This window comes from Artibeus jamaicensis, unplaced genomic scaffold (assembly GCF_021234435.1).
Source record: "Artibeus jamaicensis isolate MK-2021 breed Jamaican fruit bat unplaced genomic scaffold, CSHL_Jam_final contig_467, whole genome shotgun sequence".
Taxonomy (NCBI): domain Eukaryota; kingdom Metazoa; phylum Chordata; class Mammalia; order Chiroptera; family Phyllostomidae; genus Artibeus; species Artibeus jamaicensis.
In genome coordinates, this window is record NW_026521845.1 from 6,416,161 (window position 1) to 6,438,309 (window position 22,149).

Genomic DNA, 22,149 nt, shown 5'->3' on the forward strand with positions numbered 1-22,149 from the left:
GTGGCGGGTAAGACTGTGAATTTGATGACCCAGGCCGGTGACATTATATTCCTGTTTAGACATTCTTTATAGTTTCGAAATCATTTATGTGTGCTTCTCATATAGAAGTAGATGATGATTAAATTATGAATTATAGGGTTATAACTAGAAAGCAAATTAACACCATCAATTGCCTATCCAAACACCAGAGAACAGTGACAGCTACTATAATTAATGTATTTTACCTAATAGTGTGTATTTTGATTGCTTTCGAAAGAGATTGGCCTAAGAAGTTTCACAACCCAAACTTTCTCATTGGTAGAATTTATATATTGTGTAATCATGTGATAGAAATAACAGTATTAGAAAAATTGGTGAAGAAGACAAGTAGAATTGAACTCAACTATGTATAGAACTTTTTCTGTAGCATGAAGACATTGCATCAGCAGCTTTATGTAAAATCTCTTGGCTTTGCCACACTGCGATCACACCTCTTGTTACTTGATTTCTGAATGCTCATAAAATAAATGAATGTGGCTTCATAGTTTATGGAGAATCTGTACCGTCTTAGTTCCTGCGTGCATATGAATTATGTGGGTGTGCCTGTTTATCTCATGTGAAATACAGAGGAGCACATTTAAACCTTGTAAAGATACTGGAAGTGATTTCATGATATTCAGTTTAAATAATCAGGAAAGTTGGTTTCTAACTGGATATTGGGAAAAACATATCTGAGTGAACATACACCTCTACTTCCACTCCCCCCACCCATCCATCCATCCATTCATTTACTTAGAGATAGACACACACTCGCAGATATAAAGATGTATGTATGTATGTGTTCTTAAACCCATAGTTTTATACCACTTACCTTATCTATGTTATGAAAATAACTCCCTAAATATCTTTAACTCATTTTAAAATGTTTTCCTAAAATTGCTCAGCAATAAAATATACTTAGTATTAAAATGCGTAACATGACTTATAATTAAACATTTATTATTGATCCGGAATGTGTTTGATGTTATAATGCATTTAGCAGAAGAAAAGAACTCTTCATCACAACGTTCAGTTGTGGTGTCCGGGTTCCACACTCCACCGTGAGACACGCTCACAGTGACCTCCCTAGACTCAAGACGTATTTTCCAATGCACTCAAAAAGACATCATGTGAAGGGGATACAGCTTGGGCAAAAAAGACATCATTTGGGTTTACTTACTCACTTTTGCTATTGCCAAATTTCAAACCATGCTATGAGATTGGAAAGAGAGGAGGATTAGCCCCATCAACCCCTTCATTGTCGGAAAGAACCACATGGGGCTGACTAACCGCCTGTGTATTTCGTCTAGGTGTTGAGGGAAAGCTAAGAGGATGACGGCCCTAAGTCCCCAGAGGAAGCATGAAATGGCGGAGCAGAGCCGCTGCTGACCTGTTCTCTCTGATGGCTCTATGGGAGTGGATAGCCCTGAGTCTTCATTGCTGGGTTTTAGCGGTCGCTGCTGTCTCGGATCAGCATGCCACAAGCCCCTTCGACTGGCTCCTGTCTGATAAGGGACCCTTCCATCGCTCGCAGGAATACACAGATTTTGTGGACAGAAGCCGACAGGGATTTAGCACAAGATACAAGATATACAGGTATGAAGCCAAGGGAAAGCCATTGTGGAGATCTCTGCCATGAAGGTTGCGTATAAATAAGTTTCTCTAAGGGAAAGTTTCAGAGGGGAAAGGGTTCCTATCAGAGGGTGTTGTTTACCATTCACCACAGTCATATTTTCATGTTATGCAAACCTGTCTCTTATAGATGTAATATATTCTAGGACAATGAGGTTAACGGTGACCACTTGGATGTCCCTTTCAAATTCCGGGATGCGTTGCTGCCATGGAGTAAATTCCAATTAATTTTGAGGTTGAGTTCATCATTGTAAACAGCAAAAATTCTTAAGCGGATTTTCTCAAATGGTATTTCCTGTCTACTTTACACCATGCAGTTACTTTCTCTGAGCTTAAATGGGAGTGGTATCTTCTACTGGTCACTGAAATTTGAGTCAGTTCACCATTTTTTAATATATATATATTTTTATATTTAGAGAGAGGGGAATGGAAGGAGAAAGGGAGAGAAACACCAGTGTGTGGTTGCCTCTCACATGGCCCCCACTGGGGACCAGGCCCACAACCCAGGCATATGCCCTGACTGGGAATCAAACCGCAACCCTTTGGTTCACAGCTCGTGTTCAATCTACTGAGCTACACCAGCCAGGGTGTCATTTTTTAAAATCCATTAGGTAATTGTACATTCGGAAGCAGCAGAAATGGCAGTGGACTAGAAGTAGATACATAGGACCTGAAAGCAAAGGCCAAGAAAAAAGAGGGGGTTGAGATTTATGGCCTTTAATATTCTGTGCTTTTCAATGTTTCCTTATACATAAGGTACACAAAAGAGATCGTGTCTGAAACCCTATAGACCACCATTCGATTGCAGTGAATCCCGTAAATAGAGGACAACATGAGTGGTTGCCTGAATGGATTTGGTTGTATCCATCTTTGCCATAGGAAATGTCTTACCAAAGTTCAGTTTGGCTTGTTTCTTCAGGACGGAAGCTAACAATTTTCAGTGACTGGTTTGGCACTCACAGAGATGCAGCATAGAGCATTGTGTGTGTGTGTGTCTGCACCTATGTAGATGCTGTGATGTGTTTTATTTCATGCTGTGCATGTGCACCAGAGGGCACTGCACTTCTGATCTGCATGTAGTCTCCTACCCAGCACTGTGAGAAACGTGTAAGTTCTCTCCGCAGAAGAGAGCGAGGGCACTGAGCTAGCTCTGTGAGGCCTCACAGAATTGCTGGTTTGTGTGTATATGTGTGTGTGTTTTAATAGGAAATCCCTTAGTCCAGGCAGCCAGAGACCTGCCACAAATCTACAAAAAGACTAATTTTTAAAAAAATGAAATGACCGTTATTAAAGACTTCCTTTCTGAAAGGCAATAGGGAATAGCATGTTATGATCCCAGATCTATTCCTTGGCTCGTGTTTGTTGGTTTAGCTGGCTTCCCCACACGGATCGGGTAAAGGGAGCCCCTTGAATTCAAGGTGGAAGAACATCTTCTAGTGCAGCCCACTGCCAGAGGATGTCCAGCAGGATGTCGGACAAATGGGTGCAGAGTATGTTTCTGTGAGCTGGTGGCATCTCGGTTGGGAGGTCTGAGGTGTGGTCTGCATGTGATTGTTGGAGTTTGGTTTGTTAGTTGACTGGTGACGAGTTGCAAACGTGGCATAGCATGTTTTTAGAGGTTTCAGGCTGTGAGGAGCATTAAAATGACTTGGGTCGCCCTAGTGAAGAGTAATTAGAAACAACAACTTGCGATTTGTTTGCAAGGCTCATATGTCCCCTTTACAGTTTATGGGACTCTTCTCCTAAGAGCCTTCATTAGTCCTGTACTTCTCACCTTTCCCATATCTTTACCTCTGTGGCCTGAATGAACACGTATGGAAGTCGTCTGTTCATGGACAGTGGAATACGGTGTCCTTGTCTCCAGCCTGGACCAGACTAGGATTTCTTATGCAACCTTTGAAACACTGTCTCTTGATGCTGTTAACCTTGATGGTTGCTATGAAACGGACACTACAAATATAATCATGAAGATTCCTTTCATCTTGCCAGTGGGAGATATTTCATTTGTCTAACTAGCATTTTCCGGAATTTCAGAGAATTCTGTTTGCCTCTCCATCCAATAGAATAGATCTGTGATCTTCCCGGAGAAGTTTACTTTATTTTTGACATACCAGGTAATCTCAAATCCAAGGATTGAAATAGCTTTCCATGGTTTTGTGGGTGCTTTTTTGTTATGCTGTTGTTCTTACTTTTGTTTGTCATATTTGTCTTAAAAATAATCGTTAGATACTTTATATTTCACAGAGTTTTGCTCTCTAATACAGAATTTGTGTTTAAGACACATGGATATAGCATTGATATTTCTCCGATTTAAGCAGTAGGTTTATCATTTTTAAAGGCCACATAATTTTCAAAAGTGATCAGAAAAATTTTACTAGTGCCTCTTGTTACTGTCATAAGCTATTTCATGCATGGCATTGCGCTGAGGTAGTTTCTGAAAGGCATCAGTTAGGAATGTAAAACACATTAAGCCTGTTAAAATAATTATGTCAAATCTCTTTCATTTGTCTTTCTTCATTTGTCTCCTTCTCCAGTATCATATTGTTCTTTTCATCTCAGATACAGAAGAGCAAGATCATAACTGAACATTAGTAAAATCATTGTAAGGGCTTAAAGAAAAAAGAAATGTGATTTTTTTTGAAAGGTGCATTTTTTGGGAGGTCAACTAATAAGGCTTAGGTATACTTGTACTTTTAAATGAATGTGTATTAAGGAGTATTTTAGATTTTTATCTTAATCCACATTATGACTCAGGAAGTGATTATTTTATGAGCAGATCATTGATTTGTAGATTCTAGGATGAGCTTGCTAACACTCAGTTGGTTATTTGGTTAAATATTAAAAGTTGGGTTTTCAGCCATCTTTCTCTCTTAGTTGAGGATTGAAAATAGAACCTAAGCCCAGACATTTAAGGTAAGTGTGCTCACTCTTAGAAAAAAGACTCTGCCTGGAGAAATTCTTCCCGCTGCAGAGTCTAGACTAGGAGCATCCTGGCCTCTTACTACACTTGGAGCCCCCGATCATGGTTATTATGTTGTAGAAATACACTTAGCAGCACTTCACCAGCAAATGCATTATTTCTTCCAAGCAATGGAAATCCTTATCCTTTTCATAACTTACAGGACCTCTGGATGAGAAACTCACATCACTAACACAAACGTACACACAGTTACCTCCAACCACAGCTCCTACTGATGACAAAGCCCTAAGCTCTCTCCACACATCAGAGCATTGCCAGCAAACCAAAGAGTTAATGGGAAAGAGAGACTGATGCTCCCCCTTTCTTTGCAAAACCTACGTATTGATAGAGCTCTCTTTACATGTCATAAATACAACAAAACAGTAATGACACCTTTGTGTTGGCAGTGTATGACACTGTTCCTGTCACCTTGTAGGGTGACCTTGTAGTGAAGGAAGAAAGAAACACACAAAAGATGGTAGAACACAGAATTGAAGAAGTGTCATTATGATTGGGTGGAAGCAATTCCCTCTCTATAATCCCAACACTCCCCCCCACACGTACACTAGTATGTACCCACAGGCACAACTGGTCTTCTACATGCGGTATCTGTAAAAAGAAAGGATGGCGAGGAGAGAATCCCTTGGAAAGGGAAAGAAGTTGGGCGCGATAAGGTAATAATGCAAATCAAATAAAGTGTATTGATAAGAATAACATCCACATTAGTAACCACCACATATAGAATTAAGTATAAAAATTGTAAATATGGCTATGAAATTGCATGGAAATATGAAAATCTAATTTTTGGAAGAGATGCTGTTTAACATGATAGTGATTAAGTTTATTCAAATCTCCTAGGTTTATAAACTCAAACAATATGAATAAATCTCAAAAAGAAAGGCCTATCTATAAAGATTGAGGGAAACTTTTAAAATATGAAGTAGAGAGGCAAATTTTATATTAATTTAAACTCTGAAAGTAGGAATGGGGCAAAAAGCAATAGTGGTTCATTCATCTATCTTCATTCTTCTGTCTTCTTAGAAGTTACATAAATACTTTAAAAAAATATCTAAAACTCTCATACTACCCTGTCTTGAATTCTTAAACATAACTTTTATAACTTCTCCCTGTTTACTTCAATTGTTTCTCATTTCTTATACATTACAGTGTGATGTCTATAGTGAGAAGGAAGCTATTTTTCTTAGTTGGTTGATCTTCTATAAATCATTCTATTAGTTTGCTAGCACACTTTACAGTGCAGTGATAAATTAAGAAGAGAGTTGTAGGTAGTGATTTTATACATAAATATCCTAAATTTTAGTGAAATACATTTATTCAACAATTCTATTCAGTTATGTCTCTAATCTTGAGATTAAGCCATTTAATAAATATAAAACTGTATTTAATTTTACCTCACAATCAAATATACCTATGAATTCATACTTTATATGTTAGTGGACATTGGAAATATTTCAGTCACAAATAAAATAGAAATATTAATTCAAAGGTTTAGGAAATAGAACTTTCAGAAAAGGCAGTTCTTAATGGGGATTGTATATAATCTTATGATTATAAGTAAAGGACATGCTTTGTAACAATTAACAGAATTTGTAAGTAATAATTTTTAGTCTAACAGTGCACTCATGTTTGTTGCTATTAAAATGAGAACATGAACAGGATTGCTAGTTCACAGAATTATTTACAGAAGAGAAAATAACAATTATGTTTTTTTTTGGCATTCAAACAAATAATTTATTTGATTATTTTTCTCTCTCTGGTTCCAACTTATGGAGCATTCTAATTCTTCCTGTTATTATCTCTGTGGTCTTTCTCCAAGTACAATGACCAAAATTATCAGTATTGTTTCTTTTGTTACCACTGTTGTGAGGCCTCTGCGTTGCTGATGTGTGTGTGTGTGTTTTTTTTAATTGAATGCTGTTCCAAAAATGGCAAGTTTAAAATTAGAGGAAAAAAACCCTAAGTAATAATATCTCTTCATGTTTTTTTCACTTTTTTTTTCTTGTGGGTGTATTGTGTATATTTAAATGAATGCTAATAAAAATAGTCATTTGCATTATACCTCATCGTAAGTAAAGATCGTAAATGGACATTTATCCATGGGCTTTGCCTCTCGGTCTCAAGTGATCTATGCTGATACACAGATGTTCTACAAATGTTGGTTGGACAAACTACACAAAGGATGTTCATATATCCTTAATTTTGCTTTAATCTGTTTCTCTAAATATTATAGTGAAAAGGGCCCTATGAAAAGTATACTATTTATTAAATCAACAAATTTAAGAAAATATGAACTGTTTTAGTTTAAGTGTAAAAGCCAAAAATTTTGATTATAGGCAAAGGAGAAAATTTTAAGCTCTTTGACTACTATTGAAGAACTATTAAAGGTTCTCTGAATATTTTAGTGATAGTCAAGAAACAGAAGATTTCACAATATGTGGCAGTAGTTCACTTATGTACAGGTTTATTGTTAAGGGACCAATACCCCATCTATACGTATATTCTGCATATGCGATTACTTTCTGTCTGTCTCCACCTTTTTTAGTAATCTTCCTCTCTTTTCCACTAATGTGCCAGCTGCCTGTTCCCTTCCTTTGTGACAGTTGTGCAAAGGCAAAGAAAGTAGCATCACCATTCATCTGTGTGTCCTTTTTCTAGCAGACCTTACCCTGGCTATTTGCTTAAATAGATAATAGCAGCTGACTAATTAAACTAGCTCGCCTATTAGCCTCACATCGGCAAAGCTCTGTTCTGCCATGGCCTTGTGTTCTGTCTTATTTTAAAGAAACACATGACCATTATCCTAAAACATAATAGAAAATTAGATTTAAACCAACACCCCCAGTGAAAACTGATAAGGTCTTTGTTCACAAAATGGATTCTCTCGAAGATTAACTATTGCATGAAAAGTAATCTTTGGCAATCATCACTAGATTCATCCCGTGTAAGAATACTTGCCATGTTTATTAAAGGAAACTAAGACATGATGAATTTCTATGCAGTTATATTTTTAGAAGTGAGGCTTTTAAAATATAATCAAAGATTCTAAGGATTGAAAATGCCCTTAAGATTCACCTCCTCAAGCTATAGAGATTTAAGTCATGCTTTCTAATCCTTATTTCTAATATCACGGTCAAGTGATCATCAACCCTTTCTTTAAATGTCCCAGGTAAGTGAGAACTCACCCCATCCCACGATAACAAAATCCACGTATGTGCAGGTATAACTATTAGGAATGCCCTCCTGTGAAGAGCTAGAATTTGTGAGCTTGTACCTTCTAGCCTCTGTACCTACTAACCCGGTTATTGTTCATTCACATCAGAGCATTCAGGCCTCCCATTCATCCTGTAGGTTATAGAAATGATATTTTGGTTCTACCCCAGGCTGTGTGGATGTCACGGTTTCACTGTCCTCCGGCCGAGAGCACAGTGCGTGTCATCTCACGTACTGTGATATAAAAACCTGGTTGTCCATTTGACAAATCTGTGAAAATGACAGTAAGAAGTGGTATCTCTGAAAGGTGAGAGTTGAACAGAGATCTGAAAAGTAAGCATGAGCCATTCAAAAGCTGAAAGAAAGTCTATCCCAACTCAGAGGAGGCTGCAGTTACTAACCAGAGAAAGAGCCTGCAAGCCTGGGAGGACCATGCATCTGGTGTTTCCTGAAGTTAGAAAGACCAAGAAGCTAGATTTTGAGTGCATTTAACGCCAGAGTGGAGTTCAGGTGGGATTCTAAATACCAGGAGAGTTTGTTAAAGTTTATGATCAGAGGATTGTATGAGGATCTGTCTTACTTTTTAAAAGATTATTTGGCACTGTGAAGGTAATGGATTAGAGAGCCAACAACAGTAGAAACCAGGATGGCAGCTGGACATTTACAGTGATCTAATCAAGAAATGATGAAGATGTGCATTAGGGTAGTGATAAGACAAAATTAAATTTCCCCATTTTCCTTAGTTCTAATTTGGAACAATATTCCTAACTTCTCAATCCTTCAGGAGCAATCCTGTTAACAAAACATATTCTAAAATATTTGTTAGTCTCCATTGCCTCTTTCAAATAAATGTGATTTGATTATTACCTGTGCTTACTAAATGGTTCATATAAAGTATGCTTTTCTTACAAAAATTCAAAGCAAACATTGTAAACTTATGTTCACAAATGGATTGACCCAGCAAGCTCTTCCCTGTTAAGAGTTCCAAGTACCAGATGTGATCATTATTGTGAATCATTGGTAAATTTCAGCTCGTGGAAGGCCCACAGTAAACCTCAACAATTCCATTCTTCTCCTTACTCTCATGGCTGATGCAGGAATTGCAGAGAAAGGTTAGCGTGGATGTTGGTTGAGAAGCCCAGAAACAGTTCCTGCCTCTAATTAGTCCTACAGAGATGGAAATTTTAACAGCCACTCCATTCCGTCCTCTTAAAACAGGAAGTAGAACTGCCAGCAGAGACAGAGAGTTCTTGTCTCCTTTAGAAGGTGTCAGCCCTCAAACCCCCAGCTCCTTCAGTGTCAAACTGGAGACACGAAAAGATGAACCTTTCTGATGACTGCTTGGTCAAAGGGTAATACATTAAAATCACAGTGTTCAGTTTTGGTGAGTGGTGTGTATTCTGAGTATCACCAATGTTTGAATGACTTAGGGGGTGAGCAGACTATTTTGAATTCACAGATTACCAGCTCCCTGTTATGGTTTCCAAAGGCATTCACTTTGGAAATCAGAGAAATATATCTCTGAATGGCAGTTGGATATCCCATTGTTTCCAATGGCAATGAAGTTCCTCGGCTGCCATTTATGTTTAAGATATAATTTCTGGACTGTAAGTGGGAAAGCTCTGTTTAATGAGGCATAATCTGACCTGTAAGTGAATGAGAACTGTAGCAAGATGTGGAGAGAAAGGTTCTGTTTTATAGAAATCTGTTGAGATTTGCGTATTTCTGATTTGAATTTTTGGTTATGGCCAATGCCTCACTCTTTCTATTTGTGTATATATTTGTGTATGAATGAACTTCAATGTGCTTTGTTCCTGGGTTTGCCTTTGACCTTGAGTACATATCTCTCAATTGCATTATTTGGTTTTTATTTTATACTAAAAATGAATGCCCAGTAGGGCTCATGGGTTTTTGCGCAAATTATTATTTTTCAATTCTTTCAGCAATGCAGATAAGCTTTTGAGTGACATTTTAGAGAAAAATGAATAATAATGTAGATTAATATTCACTTAATTTGCATTAGACAGAAAAACAAATACAGTTATGCAGTAGGAAATTCTTGAAAGAAAATGGTTTACTTGCAAGTTTATGCACATGACAGAATTCATTTTTCTGTAATATTTTTTCTCACTGAAAATGAAATCCTCCTCTTTTTCAGTTTAATAAGTTATTAAAATGATTATTTTAAAGCAAGAATAAAATTTTCAAAATTAATTTTTTAGGACATGATCTCTTGAACTTGCATATAAATGAGTGAAACCTATGCATATACAATATCACATGTATTTAAAATCAATGAATTAAGATAGTCACACTGAGTGTATTAGTTAAACAAATTTACATCACAATTCCAGGAATGTTTTTATTTAAAGTTAATAAGTTCATGAGAATTTGTGCATATACTGTCCTTTTGGAAATAGCTACTCAAACTAATGTTCTGGCCTGTGGAATAATCCATAATATGTTATAAGTTATCTATTTTCTGAGACATTATCCTATAGTTCTATCCTGTTATCCTGTAGTTCTATCAGACATATTACTCAGGTCTAAGTTTTATGAGAAAAAAAATTCTGTAAGGCCGTCCTCTGAACAGGATCAACATATTTCATAGTTTACAGCACCATTAACTTGATTTCTTATAAATTATACAGTGAGGTTGAACTGTTTCATTTTATAGATTGGTTTCGAAAGCAAGAAGCAAACAAATAAATTCCTTGCTTCATAAAACTACATGATGCCTTTTTCTCGATACTTCAACATTATTCTTTATAATGTCTGAAGTAGCAAAGTCTTGATAAGAGAAAGTCACATATAATATTAAAATATATTGCAATTATGCAATTTAAATACTAGGTTCTGACCTGTTCTCTGTGCATGTTTTCTTCCTATCCCCCCAAATTGGTACCCTTAAACTTTTATCATCGGGAATAGGCGCATTCAGCCGATTTTTTTATACCCTGGTATAAATCTCAGCTCAACTGAAAATGTAGATGGTTATGGCCCAACATTGTAGTACTGAGCCTCCCTTCCACCCTCCCGTATTGTGCTAGTATAAACTTGAACTGCATCTACTGAGTTCTGAAACTGGGACTCTGCTTTGTTTTTAAGAGTAAACGACAACCCACACAGAAGTATTGACACCTAGCTGTCTGCTGTGGTTTTTTGTTTGAGTCACAGCATTAATATTTCTTCCTTTCATTATTAAATTCAACTGTTGGGAAAGTAACTAATGAAGAGCCAAAGCGGCTGATGAGACGTTTGAGGATCATTTCTTTCTGTGATTCACCTGACCTCTGATAAAAGTCAGATCTGCAGTAAACATCTCTATTTGGCGATCAAAGCTGACATGATAAGAAGGAAAGGCATCCTGCCCAGAGACAACCACATTTACCTTTGGGAATATTTCCATCCCATAGCGCTTTTCCTGTGCATACTTCACACAATTGAGATTACATAGTTTTTTAAAAATCGTACCTGTTTTCGAGTTTGATAATATAAATATTTCTTAATATGACATATTTAATTAGGCAACATACTCTCCCATGAGGTATAAGATGGCAGAATGGTGGAAACTATGACATAAAAATCACAGACATACTATACATTTAATGTTCCCATAGCAACACCTCTGTTTAAAAAAAAAAAATGAGGGGAATGGGAGTGTAAAGATGAGATGGGGAATATTTTATTTCTTCTCCCAGAAATAATTGTGATATTATCCTCTGGATTCAGATACATATTTTCATTACATATTTGCAAACTAAAGCATACATATACACTTACAGAATTCTCAGATCATATTGTAATATTGCAGAAATACATGCTTCTTCATTTTTGAAACTATACACTCTACATATCAATGACTAAGCACAAAACTTTTTTGCACTACTGACAATGTATTTAAATTTTTGCTGATTAAAAACAAAATCCTTGGCTTTTCATTATTTATTGGCTTTTCATGAAAGTCAGATTTATTGGCCTCCCGTTGAAATGGATACTGTTAGAGAGGGAGATTTTATTGCCACAATTTTGTTGGAGCCATTTACCTTTCAGAAAGGCACAAATCAACGTTGTTTGGACCTAATGGTTATTGATTTGGAAATAATTCTAACAAGTATAGTTCTTTAAGGTCACACCAAGGTTTTGCCAACTGAGCTGTTATATAACATTCCATGTTGCCTCAGCCTCTTTTCATAAGATCCATTTTATTTTATTTGGCTTCAAGTTCACATTTCCCTGGGGGGGGGGGGGGGGAAGGTCGCCCCGTTCAGAATATGTGCTTGTTAAGTATGTTGCTGCTGACTCATAATAGAAAGAATTGCCATCGTAAGTTCACAATGTAAATTTCTTTGAACCAAGTAATTTGGCACTCACTTTTTTTTTCATTCTGGCTCTCTGTCAGCTTTCTTCATTGTTGAAGTAAATTGGTTGCTGGAGATGGAAGATGTAAAAGCGTTGTTCCTTCATTTTATGAGCTGTGTTAAATGCGTATTTTAAGGCATTCTGCATGTATTTGCCAGCATTTAGCTGTTGTTTTAAGTCCTTGGTTTCATCTGGAAATGGTGCAGTCGTGTCAGTCTCCACGCATAAATCTTTTTTCTCCTCATCTAAGACTTTTTTCAGCTGAGTTGTTAATTATTATCTACGTCTGTAAATTGTTCTATAGTACCTCTGACTCATAGTTTGCTCAATTTTGTTCTGTCCTTCAGACTGTCACCTTGCTTTTGTTATTTTTTTTTCTTTTCCTTTCTAAGAGATCTTTCTCGGTATTGCCCTCCATGCCTTGGTAGTGTCGTTCCTGTTTGCGTCGGCCTTTATTCTCGTTTGTATTTTATTCCTGCCATGCTGGTTCCCTGGGAGTCCTCCCTTGTCTCATCCATCATCCTTTTAATGACATCTCCTTTCTCGCTCTGGCTTCTTCATCTCCTGCACGTGTTCCTTTAAAGAGGTTTGTTCTCTTACATACTTCTTTGCATGTTATTGGCAGAGGTCCAAAATGTCCTTCCAGCATTAAAACAGAAGGAAAGATGACTTTCTGAAACTAACATCCTTGGACATCAACATTTTCTTTTCCTTGACCTGTGGTGTTTTTCAGAGCCCCTCTGGGGTGGTTTTCCCATGACCTAATAACCTTTAACCTCTGAAGACTCTGCTACGCTTGCTGTTGCCGGTCCCTTCTGGTATGACCAGCAGGTGGGCCGAGTTTCTAGACCCTGGTTTCTACCAGGCATTTCCCAGTGATACACAATTGGGGTGTTATACTAAGCCATTGCGTGGTTCCCAACAACCTGAATGAGAAGTACGTACGAACCCCTAAAATCCCTGTGATGACACGTCTGACAATACCCATCCCCGCTCTCCCAATGATACTGCTTTTCACATGAAGACTCTGTCTCTCATCCTTGGGTGCTCTTCTGAGACTTGGTGTCTCCGGATGGATCTGAAAAGACTGGGACAGGGAAATATGTATGATTTTGAGAGCAGACCACAGTAACCAGTGATAATATTTTACGCCAGCCTCTCAGCTTTGGCTACATAGCAACACATTTGAGAACAAAGTGAAGTAATACAGCAGAGTTTAGGATAAAGGTTAAGACTCAAGAACTTTATCCATAAACAAGTTATCTTTCATGGAAAGAGGCAGAAGATAAGATACTTTTAAATCTGTAATAAGTTGGAGCAAACCCCAAAATAGGTCACACATGTACCTCGTTTAAAAAATCATATATGTGACACTCTCACCGATTAAGAAATCAAATATAATTTAAAGTTCAGGGTCCAGCATCTGCAAAAGAACAGGTTAGGTTTAACCGTGAAGCTGGCTTAACATGAACTTACTTTACATTGTTTAAAGTTGGGTCGTAGTGATTTAAAATGATAAAATTCTTGTAGACAACAAAGCGACCATAATGATAATAAAAAATAAGACTGATGTCTAGCACCAATGACAGAAGCTGCACATGTACATATGCTTCCCCCCCACCACCACCATTCCCGGGGGTGGAACAGTTGAGAAATATGTGGGAAGTGAAGTTTGACAAATATATTTGTGAATAGGCAAATATCAAAGAAAAATATTTCATTCTTTTGTAATAACTTAATCTCGAAAATGGTTTAAATGTGCTGCATTGGATAAATAAATATAGCATAAAGCATAAGTAAAACTTAAGCTAAAATGACCCACATTTTTTTTTTGTTAAATTGCCAATATGAAAAAGCATGATAATTCTTCTCATGGTAAGAGTAATTGATCTGCCTGCTGCTGTTCATAATATTTATAGAGGGGAAAGTACGCACTATTATGTGAATCCATTTAGAGTATTTTTAATATTTGATCAGTACCCTTTCTCTGACTCGATGCTAAATAAATGAACAAAGAATTCAAGTCAGTGTAGTAGAGTGGGCTACCTTTGAAACACTCGGTTCCACTTTTGTTTATGTGATGTATTACATTTACTATTTCATTGACCATCCTTCATCCCTGGGATAATCCTACTCATTTCAATCACACCAAATATCACCATGAAAGACAAATCATATATCTCACCTTAACAGCAACAACAAAACAAACAAACAACAGAAAAAAACAAACAAACAAAAAACAAAGACACTAAGAGAACAAGGATAGTACCAAGGGGAGAAGGAAGGGAAGTTAAGGGGAAAATTGGGAGAAGACAAAGAAGACACAGGACCAGAACTAAAGGGGTGAAATGAGAGAAGGGGCAGAGAGTGATGAAAAGACAAACTCAAAATTAAAAAAAAAAAAAAAAAAGAAACACTCGGTTCCAGTACTAACACAGATGTGTGGGATGTTTGGCTGTGGCCTGAGGTGAAACCTCAGACATGAAAGGGAAGTGCTCAGCTTCCAGAAACAAGGAGGTAACCCCCCCATAGGAGAGTGCGGAGCATGCTGAACACTTCAGGACTAGCTTTGGTGTCCTAATGACACCCCAGAAAGGGCCTGCGTGCCTCAGAGCCTGGCCCACCAGGAGCTGGAGCAGACCGAAGCATAAAGAACTATTCATTTAAAAAGAAGATATGAAAGATCAGGGGACCAGAAGAACTCTTTCCCTCCAAATAAGATGCTCCAGGAAGCTTCCTGCCTTCCTGGACCACAACTGACAGTCAGTCCCCTGGGGAAAGGAGCCTTTCAAAGGTCTGTTTTTAATATGAAACAATGATAAGTTGAAACAAGGTAATAATAATCTAGCATTTTAAGTTCTTCTATAATAGCTACTAGTGTGGACAAATGATACATGTCAAAGGAAGATTTTTTTAACATAGAAAGGCTATTTTAATTCAGCGAAAAATGCAAACCTAAAATAAATGCTTAATACTAAAAATACTCAACATCCTGTTTAGTTTTTGAATGAAGTTCAAGATTTTAAATTCAGTCCTCCCCTCCCCCATCCCAACTTCCAACAACTGACTGTAGCTCTTATTTTTGGAAGCCACGTAGAGAATATATGATATTTACAGGGAAAATAAATCTGTTATAAATTCTAGGAATCCTCCAGCAGCTTTGGTGCCATAAGTTTCTAGTTACCTATCACATCAGAGAACACTCACGAGGAATTCGCAGCCTGTGTCCTGAATGTGTCATTTTTCATGTTGACTTCCCCAAACACAGGCATCACTTTTCATCGACAATCACAGTCATGATTTTTGAAGGCTTAAATAATAATATAGGATCTAATTTTCTATTGCTGTTTTCCTGAGGTTTATAGAGTATCTGAGCTTTCTGAAAACTGCTTGTGTTAATCCAGCAACAAGTAATAATCTTCCCAAAGTAATAATATAACCTAACCTCAGACGCTCACATACTTCTCTGTTTCTCCCCCAAACGTGTGCCTCATCATGTGGCCCAGCCTTTGGGTTCAGTCGAGCTGGACTCTCAGATGTCTTTTTTTTAAAAATATTTTATTATTCATTTATCTTTAGAGGGGAAGTGGGGGAAGGAGAGAGGGAGAGAAACATCAATGTATGGTTGCCTTTTGTGCGTCCCCTGCTGGGAACTGGCCTGCAGGGAACCGGCCTGCAACCCAGGCATGTGCCCTGACTGGGAATCGAACCGCGATCGTGTGGTTCGCAGGCCCGCGCTCAATCCACTGAGCTACACCAGCCAGGGCCTTGGACTCTCAGATGTCTTATGCTCACTCTGAAAGTCAAGATTCTGCCCAGAAATTCCTGCCGGCATCATTACAGATCACTTTTCAACAACGGTGTCTCTTTATTTTCTTATGAACTCCAACCTCAGGAAAACATTAAAACTCCATCTCTTACACAAATTTTGAAAACAAAAATTTAAAAGCTACTCAACCACACTTTTAAAATCATGGGACCATTGCCTAGAGTTGTGATAGTCACAGAGTATGAACACACCCAGTGGAATAGAACCACCTCTGAGAACTACACAGCAAGAGTAGGAAGTTGTATGGAGGGTCCGTTGAGAATATTAGAACTTTTAGACATAAAATTTTTTTACAAAGATTATATAATATGGACACAGCCATTCCAGGTTTCATGGAATATTAATAATTAGGACATGACCTTTTGTTGTATGAGGTCTAAACAAGAACAAATTGATATTTATTGACATAATCACATACATAAACAATTTCAAGAAATGGAGCAGAGATTTATAACATAGAGAATCAATGACTTCTCATAATGATCCCATTACTAAACTTTACTGAGGTCATAGAATTCCCTTTAGTCTGACATGTATACATATTTTTGTAATAGTTGAATAAAGTACAGATTCATTTCCAAGATTATTTTTTAAAAAATTACATCTTCAACAGTTCATCAGGTATAGATGGACTAAAGAATCTGCTCAAAGCCAAGGTTTCCCTAAAACACTAGTCACCCTTTATATCACTTGGAATGGCAACAAGTAATGATCTTGTTCCAGTATTCTCTACTATTTTTCATAAAAGGCTACTCATTATTGTAATATTCCAATTGTGCCTCATACACCAAGTAAGACATTCATGATTTTAAAAGGTAGGATGAGTGTTGGGAATACTTATGAAAAACCTGGTTATTAGCCATGTATTGGATCACAGCTTGAATGGTCTTATTTCTCATTACAGTGAGTGTCCCTGAAAGGTGTGTGTAGTCATCAGTGGAATAGCTGGAGCAAGAGACAGTTGGGTCATCCTTTCCTACTAAGTGAGAATCCGGCAACTGTTACACTTGCTAGAGTCAAAGGGCAGGAAACTCACACCTCTGCCCTCAGGAGGCTTCAATTGAACAAGCCTGTTCTGACCTCTTTCTGGCAACCTAACATAGAAATCTTTAGATGGTAGAAGGGCCGCAGTCCCACTGGAAGCCCCATGTTTTGCTAACACCCTGTATAGGCTGGCCCATCTCTAAAATCTCAACCGTATTTGCTGGACCCATGAATGAGATAGCTGATGTTACCTGGATGAATGGCAGGATTTGTGAGTTTCACTTTCAAAGAACAGTAAGATTTTTTTTTTTTTTTTGCCAAGGATGATGGTTTGATGACATCATCTGTAATTGGAGGATTAAAGATGGCTATTTGTCTAAACAGAAATTTGTCAAAACCTAACCCTTTACCAAAGGAATATGGACGATTTATATTTTAATTAGAAATACCTACTGCTGAGACTGAGACCATATCTGAAATATGTCACATGTTGTAGAGATAAAAGAATTAGTTTATTTGGTTAATCCAGGGTTACCAGTGGAACGATTGTTAAATATTTGATTTTCACCTGCCTGTATGAAGAAGGTGATAAGTCTGATCTAATTGCATTTGCTAGCAAAGCTTTCCTTTCTCCCTTGGGTCATCAGGTCCTGCGTTCTTCCAAGCTCTGACAACCTCCAACCTTTTCCTCACATGTATTAATATACCTGTTAAGCATGTACCCTCAGGGATGGTAACACAAAGACCGTTGAGAGGATGTGACACGTTGAGACCGTTGGAGACAACATAGTGGCCAAATGATTGATGGGCGATGTCAACTCCAGGGGCTGGAGAATTCTTACAGCAGCTGTGTGTCCGTTGTTACTTCAAGACACTAACACGTGCTCCCTGAATAGCTTTGGTTGTCAAGTCATTTCCACCTGCAAAACCATCTGTGTGCTTTTGAGTGTTATTTAAGACTCATATATAGGTTCATTATAAAAATCTACTTTGGCCCCCAAATTTGGTTTGCTTGCAAACATGTTATACCAACACAGCTGATATTTGCAAAGCCTGCCAAGAGCAATATCTTATTTTCAAAGAAAGAATGCTTTTGAATAATATTTGCATATTGACCTGGAAATATTTTTTTAAGTAGGGAATTTTTTTTTTTTTTTGCTCAGTAGTTAGCATTGACCTATACACCAGAATTTTGCATTAATTTTCCAGGTTTATGGGGAGTGACTGTTGTTCTTCTTCTAGTTTCTTAAGAAGTTAAACTAAAATGTATGTGTGGTGTGTGTGTGTCTAAATGTACATGTACACATAGCCTTTAAGACTAGGAACCATACAAAGAAGACATATGAAAAATGAGGGGGGGTAGGTTTGTGGGCTTTATTTACTCAGCATAAGATATCAAAATGTGAAATAAACTACTTCTGTGTGTAGCGTTATTTCAGATATCCATTCATTGTGTTACCATATTTTTAGAACTAAGTTTAGATGGAATACTCCTGGATGAATACTTGCATTAGTCATCTTCAAACTCCATTATAAATATTACAGGACAGTTTTTAATAAGTATCAGTAATAACTATGAGTGTATGATTTAAAGTTAAAATTCCTAAAATTTTATATTTTGTCCCTGTGGAACAAAAATAAGCCAAAGAAACATACTGGACTTAGTTTTCTTATCTCTGCTTATTCAATAAGATATTAGTGAAGATGAAATGAATAACTTTTGTTTTTGAACATTGGTTTGAATGTTCAGAAATTAATTTTAACTTTCTAAATGTAATGCTTTCAAAACATTCAGTTTTTCATTTTCCCTTGTGGTTATAAAGGAACTCACATAATTAGAGTTCTCTAATATTTGAAGTCTAACTAAGGGATGAATATTGATTTTAAAATATGTTTTCTCTCTTAGACAAGCAAAGAGCCTTGAGCTTACAAGTGGGTACGTAGATGGAAAATACAGAATAATTCTGATGTTTTCATGAAAATTCTTTACATCAGGTGCATAAATACTTTATAATGTGGTTTGTGTCACATTGAAAGAATTTGTATGACTTAATTTTCCAGAAAAATTGAACTCTCAGAGTTCATTTTCTTTTCTTTTTTTTCTAAATTTTATTTATTTATTTTTTGAGCGAGGGGAAGGGAAGGAGAAAGAGTGGGAGAGAAATATCAATGTATGGTTGCCTCTCATGTGTCCTCTGCTGGGAACTGGCCTGCAACCCAGGCATGTGCCCTGACTGGGAATCAAACCGTGATACTCTGGTTCACAGGCCTGTGCTCAATCCACTGAGCTACACCAGTCAGGGCCTCAGAGTTCATTTTCAATATGGATCCATCATGCATTGTTGGTCTGGACTTGACTACAGTGTAATGAGTATGTCAAGGCACCATTTCAAAAAAACACCACAGCTGAGTTGTGAAGCTAAAGAAAGTGAGGGTCCCAGGAGGCTGCCCTGGCCCTGATCCTGACCCTGACCCTGGGTTGGAAGCCCACAAGCCAAAGCAAGACAAAGCTAGGTGAGCAGACAGAAGGCAGACGTGAGCCTCGTAGGGGCTCCCATTGGGTCTTGATGCTTGTCGACCATATTTATCCATTTAGCCCCTTCCTGCACCTTCCTCAACCCAAACAGATGTGCACACAGAGTTTGTAACCAATAAACAAGCTCTGTGTCTTTCTGTACTTTTTATTGTTCTACAGGTTTTTGTGTAAGAAAGCAGAGGTTTATTTAATTTTAGGGTGAATTATTCCTAAATGAATCAACTTTTCAAAGTTTTAAAATTGACTAGTTTTGTTCAAGGGGATATAGGAAGAGATGCTCACCATCTTTAATGATCAGTAAAATGCATTTAAACACTACAAGAAGATATGACCTCCTACTTGTTAGGATAACTCATCAGAAAAAATAAGTAACAAGGGTTGGTGAGGATGTGGAGAAACTGGTAGGAAGGTAAAATGATGCAGCATGGATGTTTCTCAAAAAATAAATATAAAACTGGCATTCAATTCAGCACATTCTTATCAGACTTCTGATAGGCCATGGGCATTCATGCACATCTGTGGACATCTACTGCAAAAGTGTTTCAGATATTATGCTCATGTGTGTCTATGTTCTGCTTCTGCTTTTGAAGTTTAGTTCCAACGAACTTGGGTTCTTTCTCAAGCACATACGATGTGCAAGGTGTTCTTCTTACAAGGGCAGCAGGTGTGTCTGGGATAAATCGAAATCCATTCTGTCACAGTGCTCCTGGCCCAGGAGTGGCCAGACACATGTAGTCGGTCTTAGCATCCAGTGGATGTTTATTAATTAGGTAACAGACTGAAAACTGGGTGACCTATAAATACAGAAAGAGCAATTTGTGTACATTCACCATAGCTAAGAGCTATGTCCTAGGTTTATACATTGATATAAATGTTTACCTACTACAGTGTGGAAGAAATATAAGCCAATGCACACATAGAGATAAATCTTTGAAGAGATTCATGGCCCTCGAGACGGCCTCATCGATATTTGTATTGAGATGATCATTATTTAATCAGATTATTTTATTTTGTGCTTGCTATAAGTGTCTATTTAAAAGACATTCAAAGGCAGCCATCATCGGGTGTAAGGTTAAGAACGTATTGAATATGACTGAACACTGAAGAATAAAATGCAAAGTAATGTAGATGATATACATGAAAAAGAGTATTGGAAATTTTTTGAGACTGATCATAGTTAGACATGCATTTATATTGTGCTTACATTCATCTGTTGAATAGTCTTCTAATTTCAAAGGTAACAGGTGTATGTAGATGAAAATGTCCACTTGTGGGGGGACTGTTTGGTAGGACAAAAAAGAATCTGAGTGAGGTATAAACAGATGGAGCCATGAACCTTCTTCCAGCTCCATTTCTCAGCTGTCTGGAGATTCTGGGAGCAAACTGATTTTCTTACATTCATCCCTTCAAGCACTTTGAGTTTAGCTTTCTCTCACTTTTAATTGGGTTTTCCATCTATATTTTCTAAATTCCAAATGTGTTTAAACATTTGAGCTGCTGTGATTTTGCTGTCCGTCTTTGGTCTTCTACCTTGTAAATGTATACCTTTTAAAAATTCTTCCTGTCATTTTAGCAAAACTTTGGTAGGGCGGGAAGTAGACATTTGTTCAGTACCCTTATTCCCAGAGGTCTTCATTTTATTTTAACCAGTCCAGTGAGACTTTGGCCTCTGGCACTTCACTTGAATAACTTGTGTTAATATGATAACAACATTTCCTTTCCTTGTCTCCAGTGCTCATTTTTCTCTCCTCTCTATACGTACTTGACCTTCACAGCATAAGGCTCTGTTATCAGACTTTTGCGGAAACATTGCTTCACTTGTCTTGCAGAACAACATTTTCTGTTCGTGTCTCTTCTATAACTGCTTGTTCCTCTCATTCTCCCTTCCTCATTCCTTAGCCTTTTCATGACCTCAAAGCCTTCGAATGATCTAGTGCTCTGTTCTATTTCTTTTTTGTCTTCCCTATCTTTGCATTCTCTGTAGATGATTTAATTCAATTTAAATACTAACTGTATGTTCCTGTGTATTGATGGCATGAAATTTATGACCTAATCTTGAACCTTCCCATGAGCCCCAACTATTGCTTGCATCTCTGTCTATCTGAGTAAAAGATACACTAAACACATTCAAAACAGAATGCTTGGTTTTTCGCTAGTGAAACAAGAAAAGCAAACAAACAAAAATTTCTAAGGCAACACTTGACTTTGTCTCTATATCTTAGTGAAGCCAATACTATTCATCCAGATGTTCAGCCAGAAATCTTGGAGGTGTACTCACCCTTGACCCTCATGTCTGATCCATCAGCAGATCTTATAAGCTTCACCTTTGACCACACGCAACATCCAACTACTTTTTGTTTTCTTTTTCCAGCATGACCAGTCTACTCTTTAGATCATTACCATTCCTCACTTCTCTAGTTTATTCTTATGTTAGCAGCCAGAGAAATCTGAAAGGGAAAGTGAAAGAAGAAGGTAGAGAAGAAAGGAAGGGAGGAAGGAAAGAATATTTATTACATGTATTGGATAATCCTTTTAATATGCGCAGCATTTTGTCTTGAACAAAAGCATATAACATTTCAAACATTACTTGTCTTGTTA

General features: G+C 37.3%; 1 protein-coding gene across 2 annotated transcripts in view; it reads left to right on the top strand.

Moving 5' to 3' along the window:
• Window positions 1–1,378: 1,378 nt before the first annotated feature.
• The window catches only part of BRINP3 (BMP/retinoic acid inducible neural specific 3), a 193,742-nt gene continuing 172,971 nt past the window's right edge, over window positions 1,379–22,149 (top strand). The window contains exon 1 of one of the 2 annotated variants that reach the window (XM_037142914.2): window positions 1,379–1,614. In XM_037142914.2, coding sequence (XP_036998809.2) covers window positions 1,379–1,614 — 236 coding nt within the window. The remainder of the gene's footprint in view (window positions 1,615–22,149) is intronic. The other variant, XM_037142915.2, reaches the window with a different exon arrangement.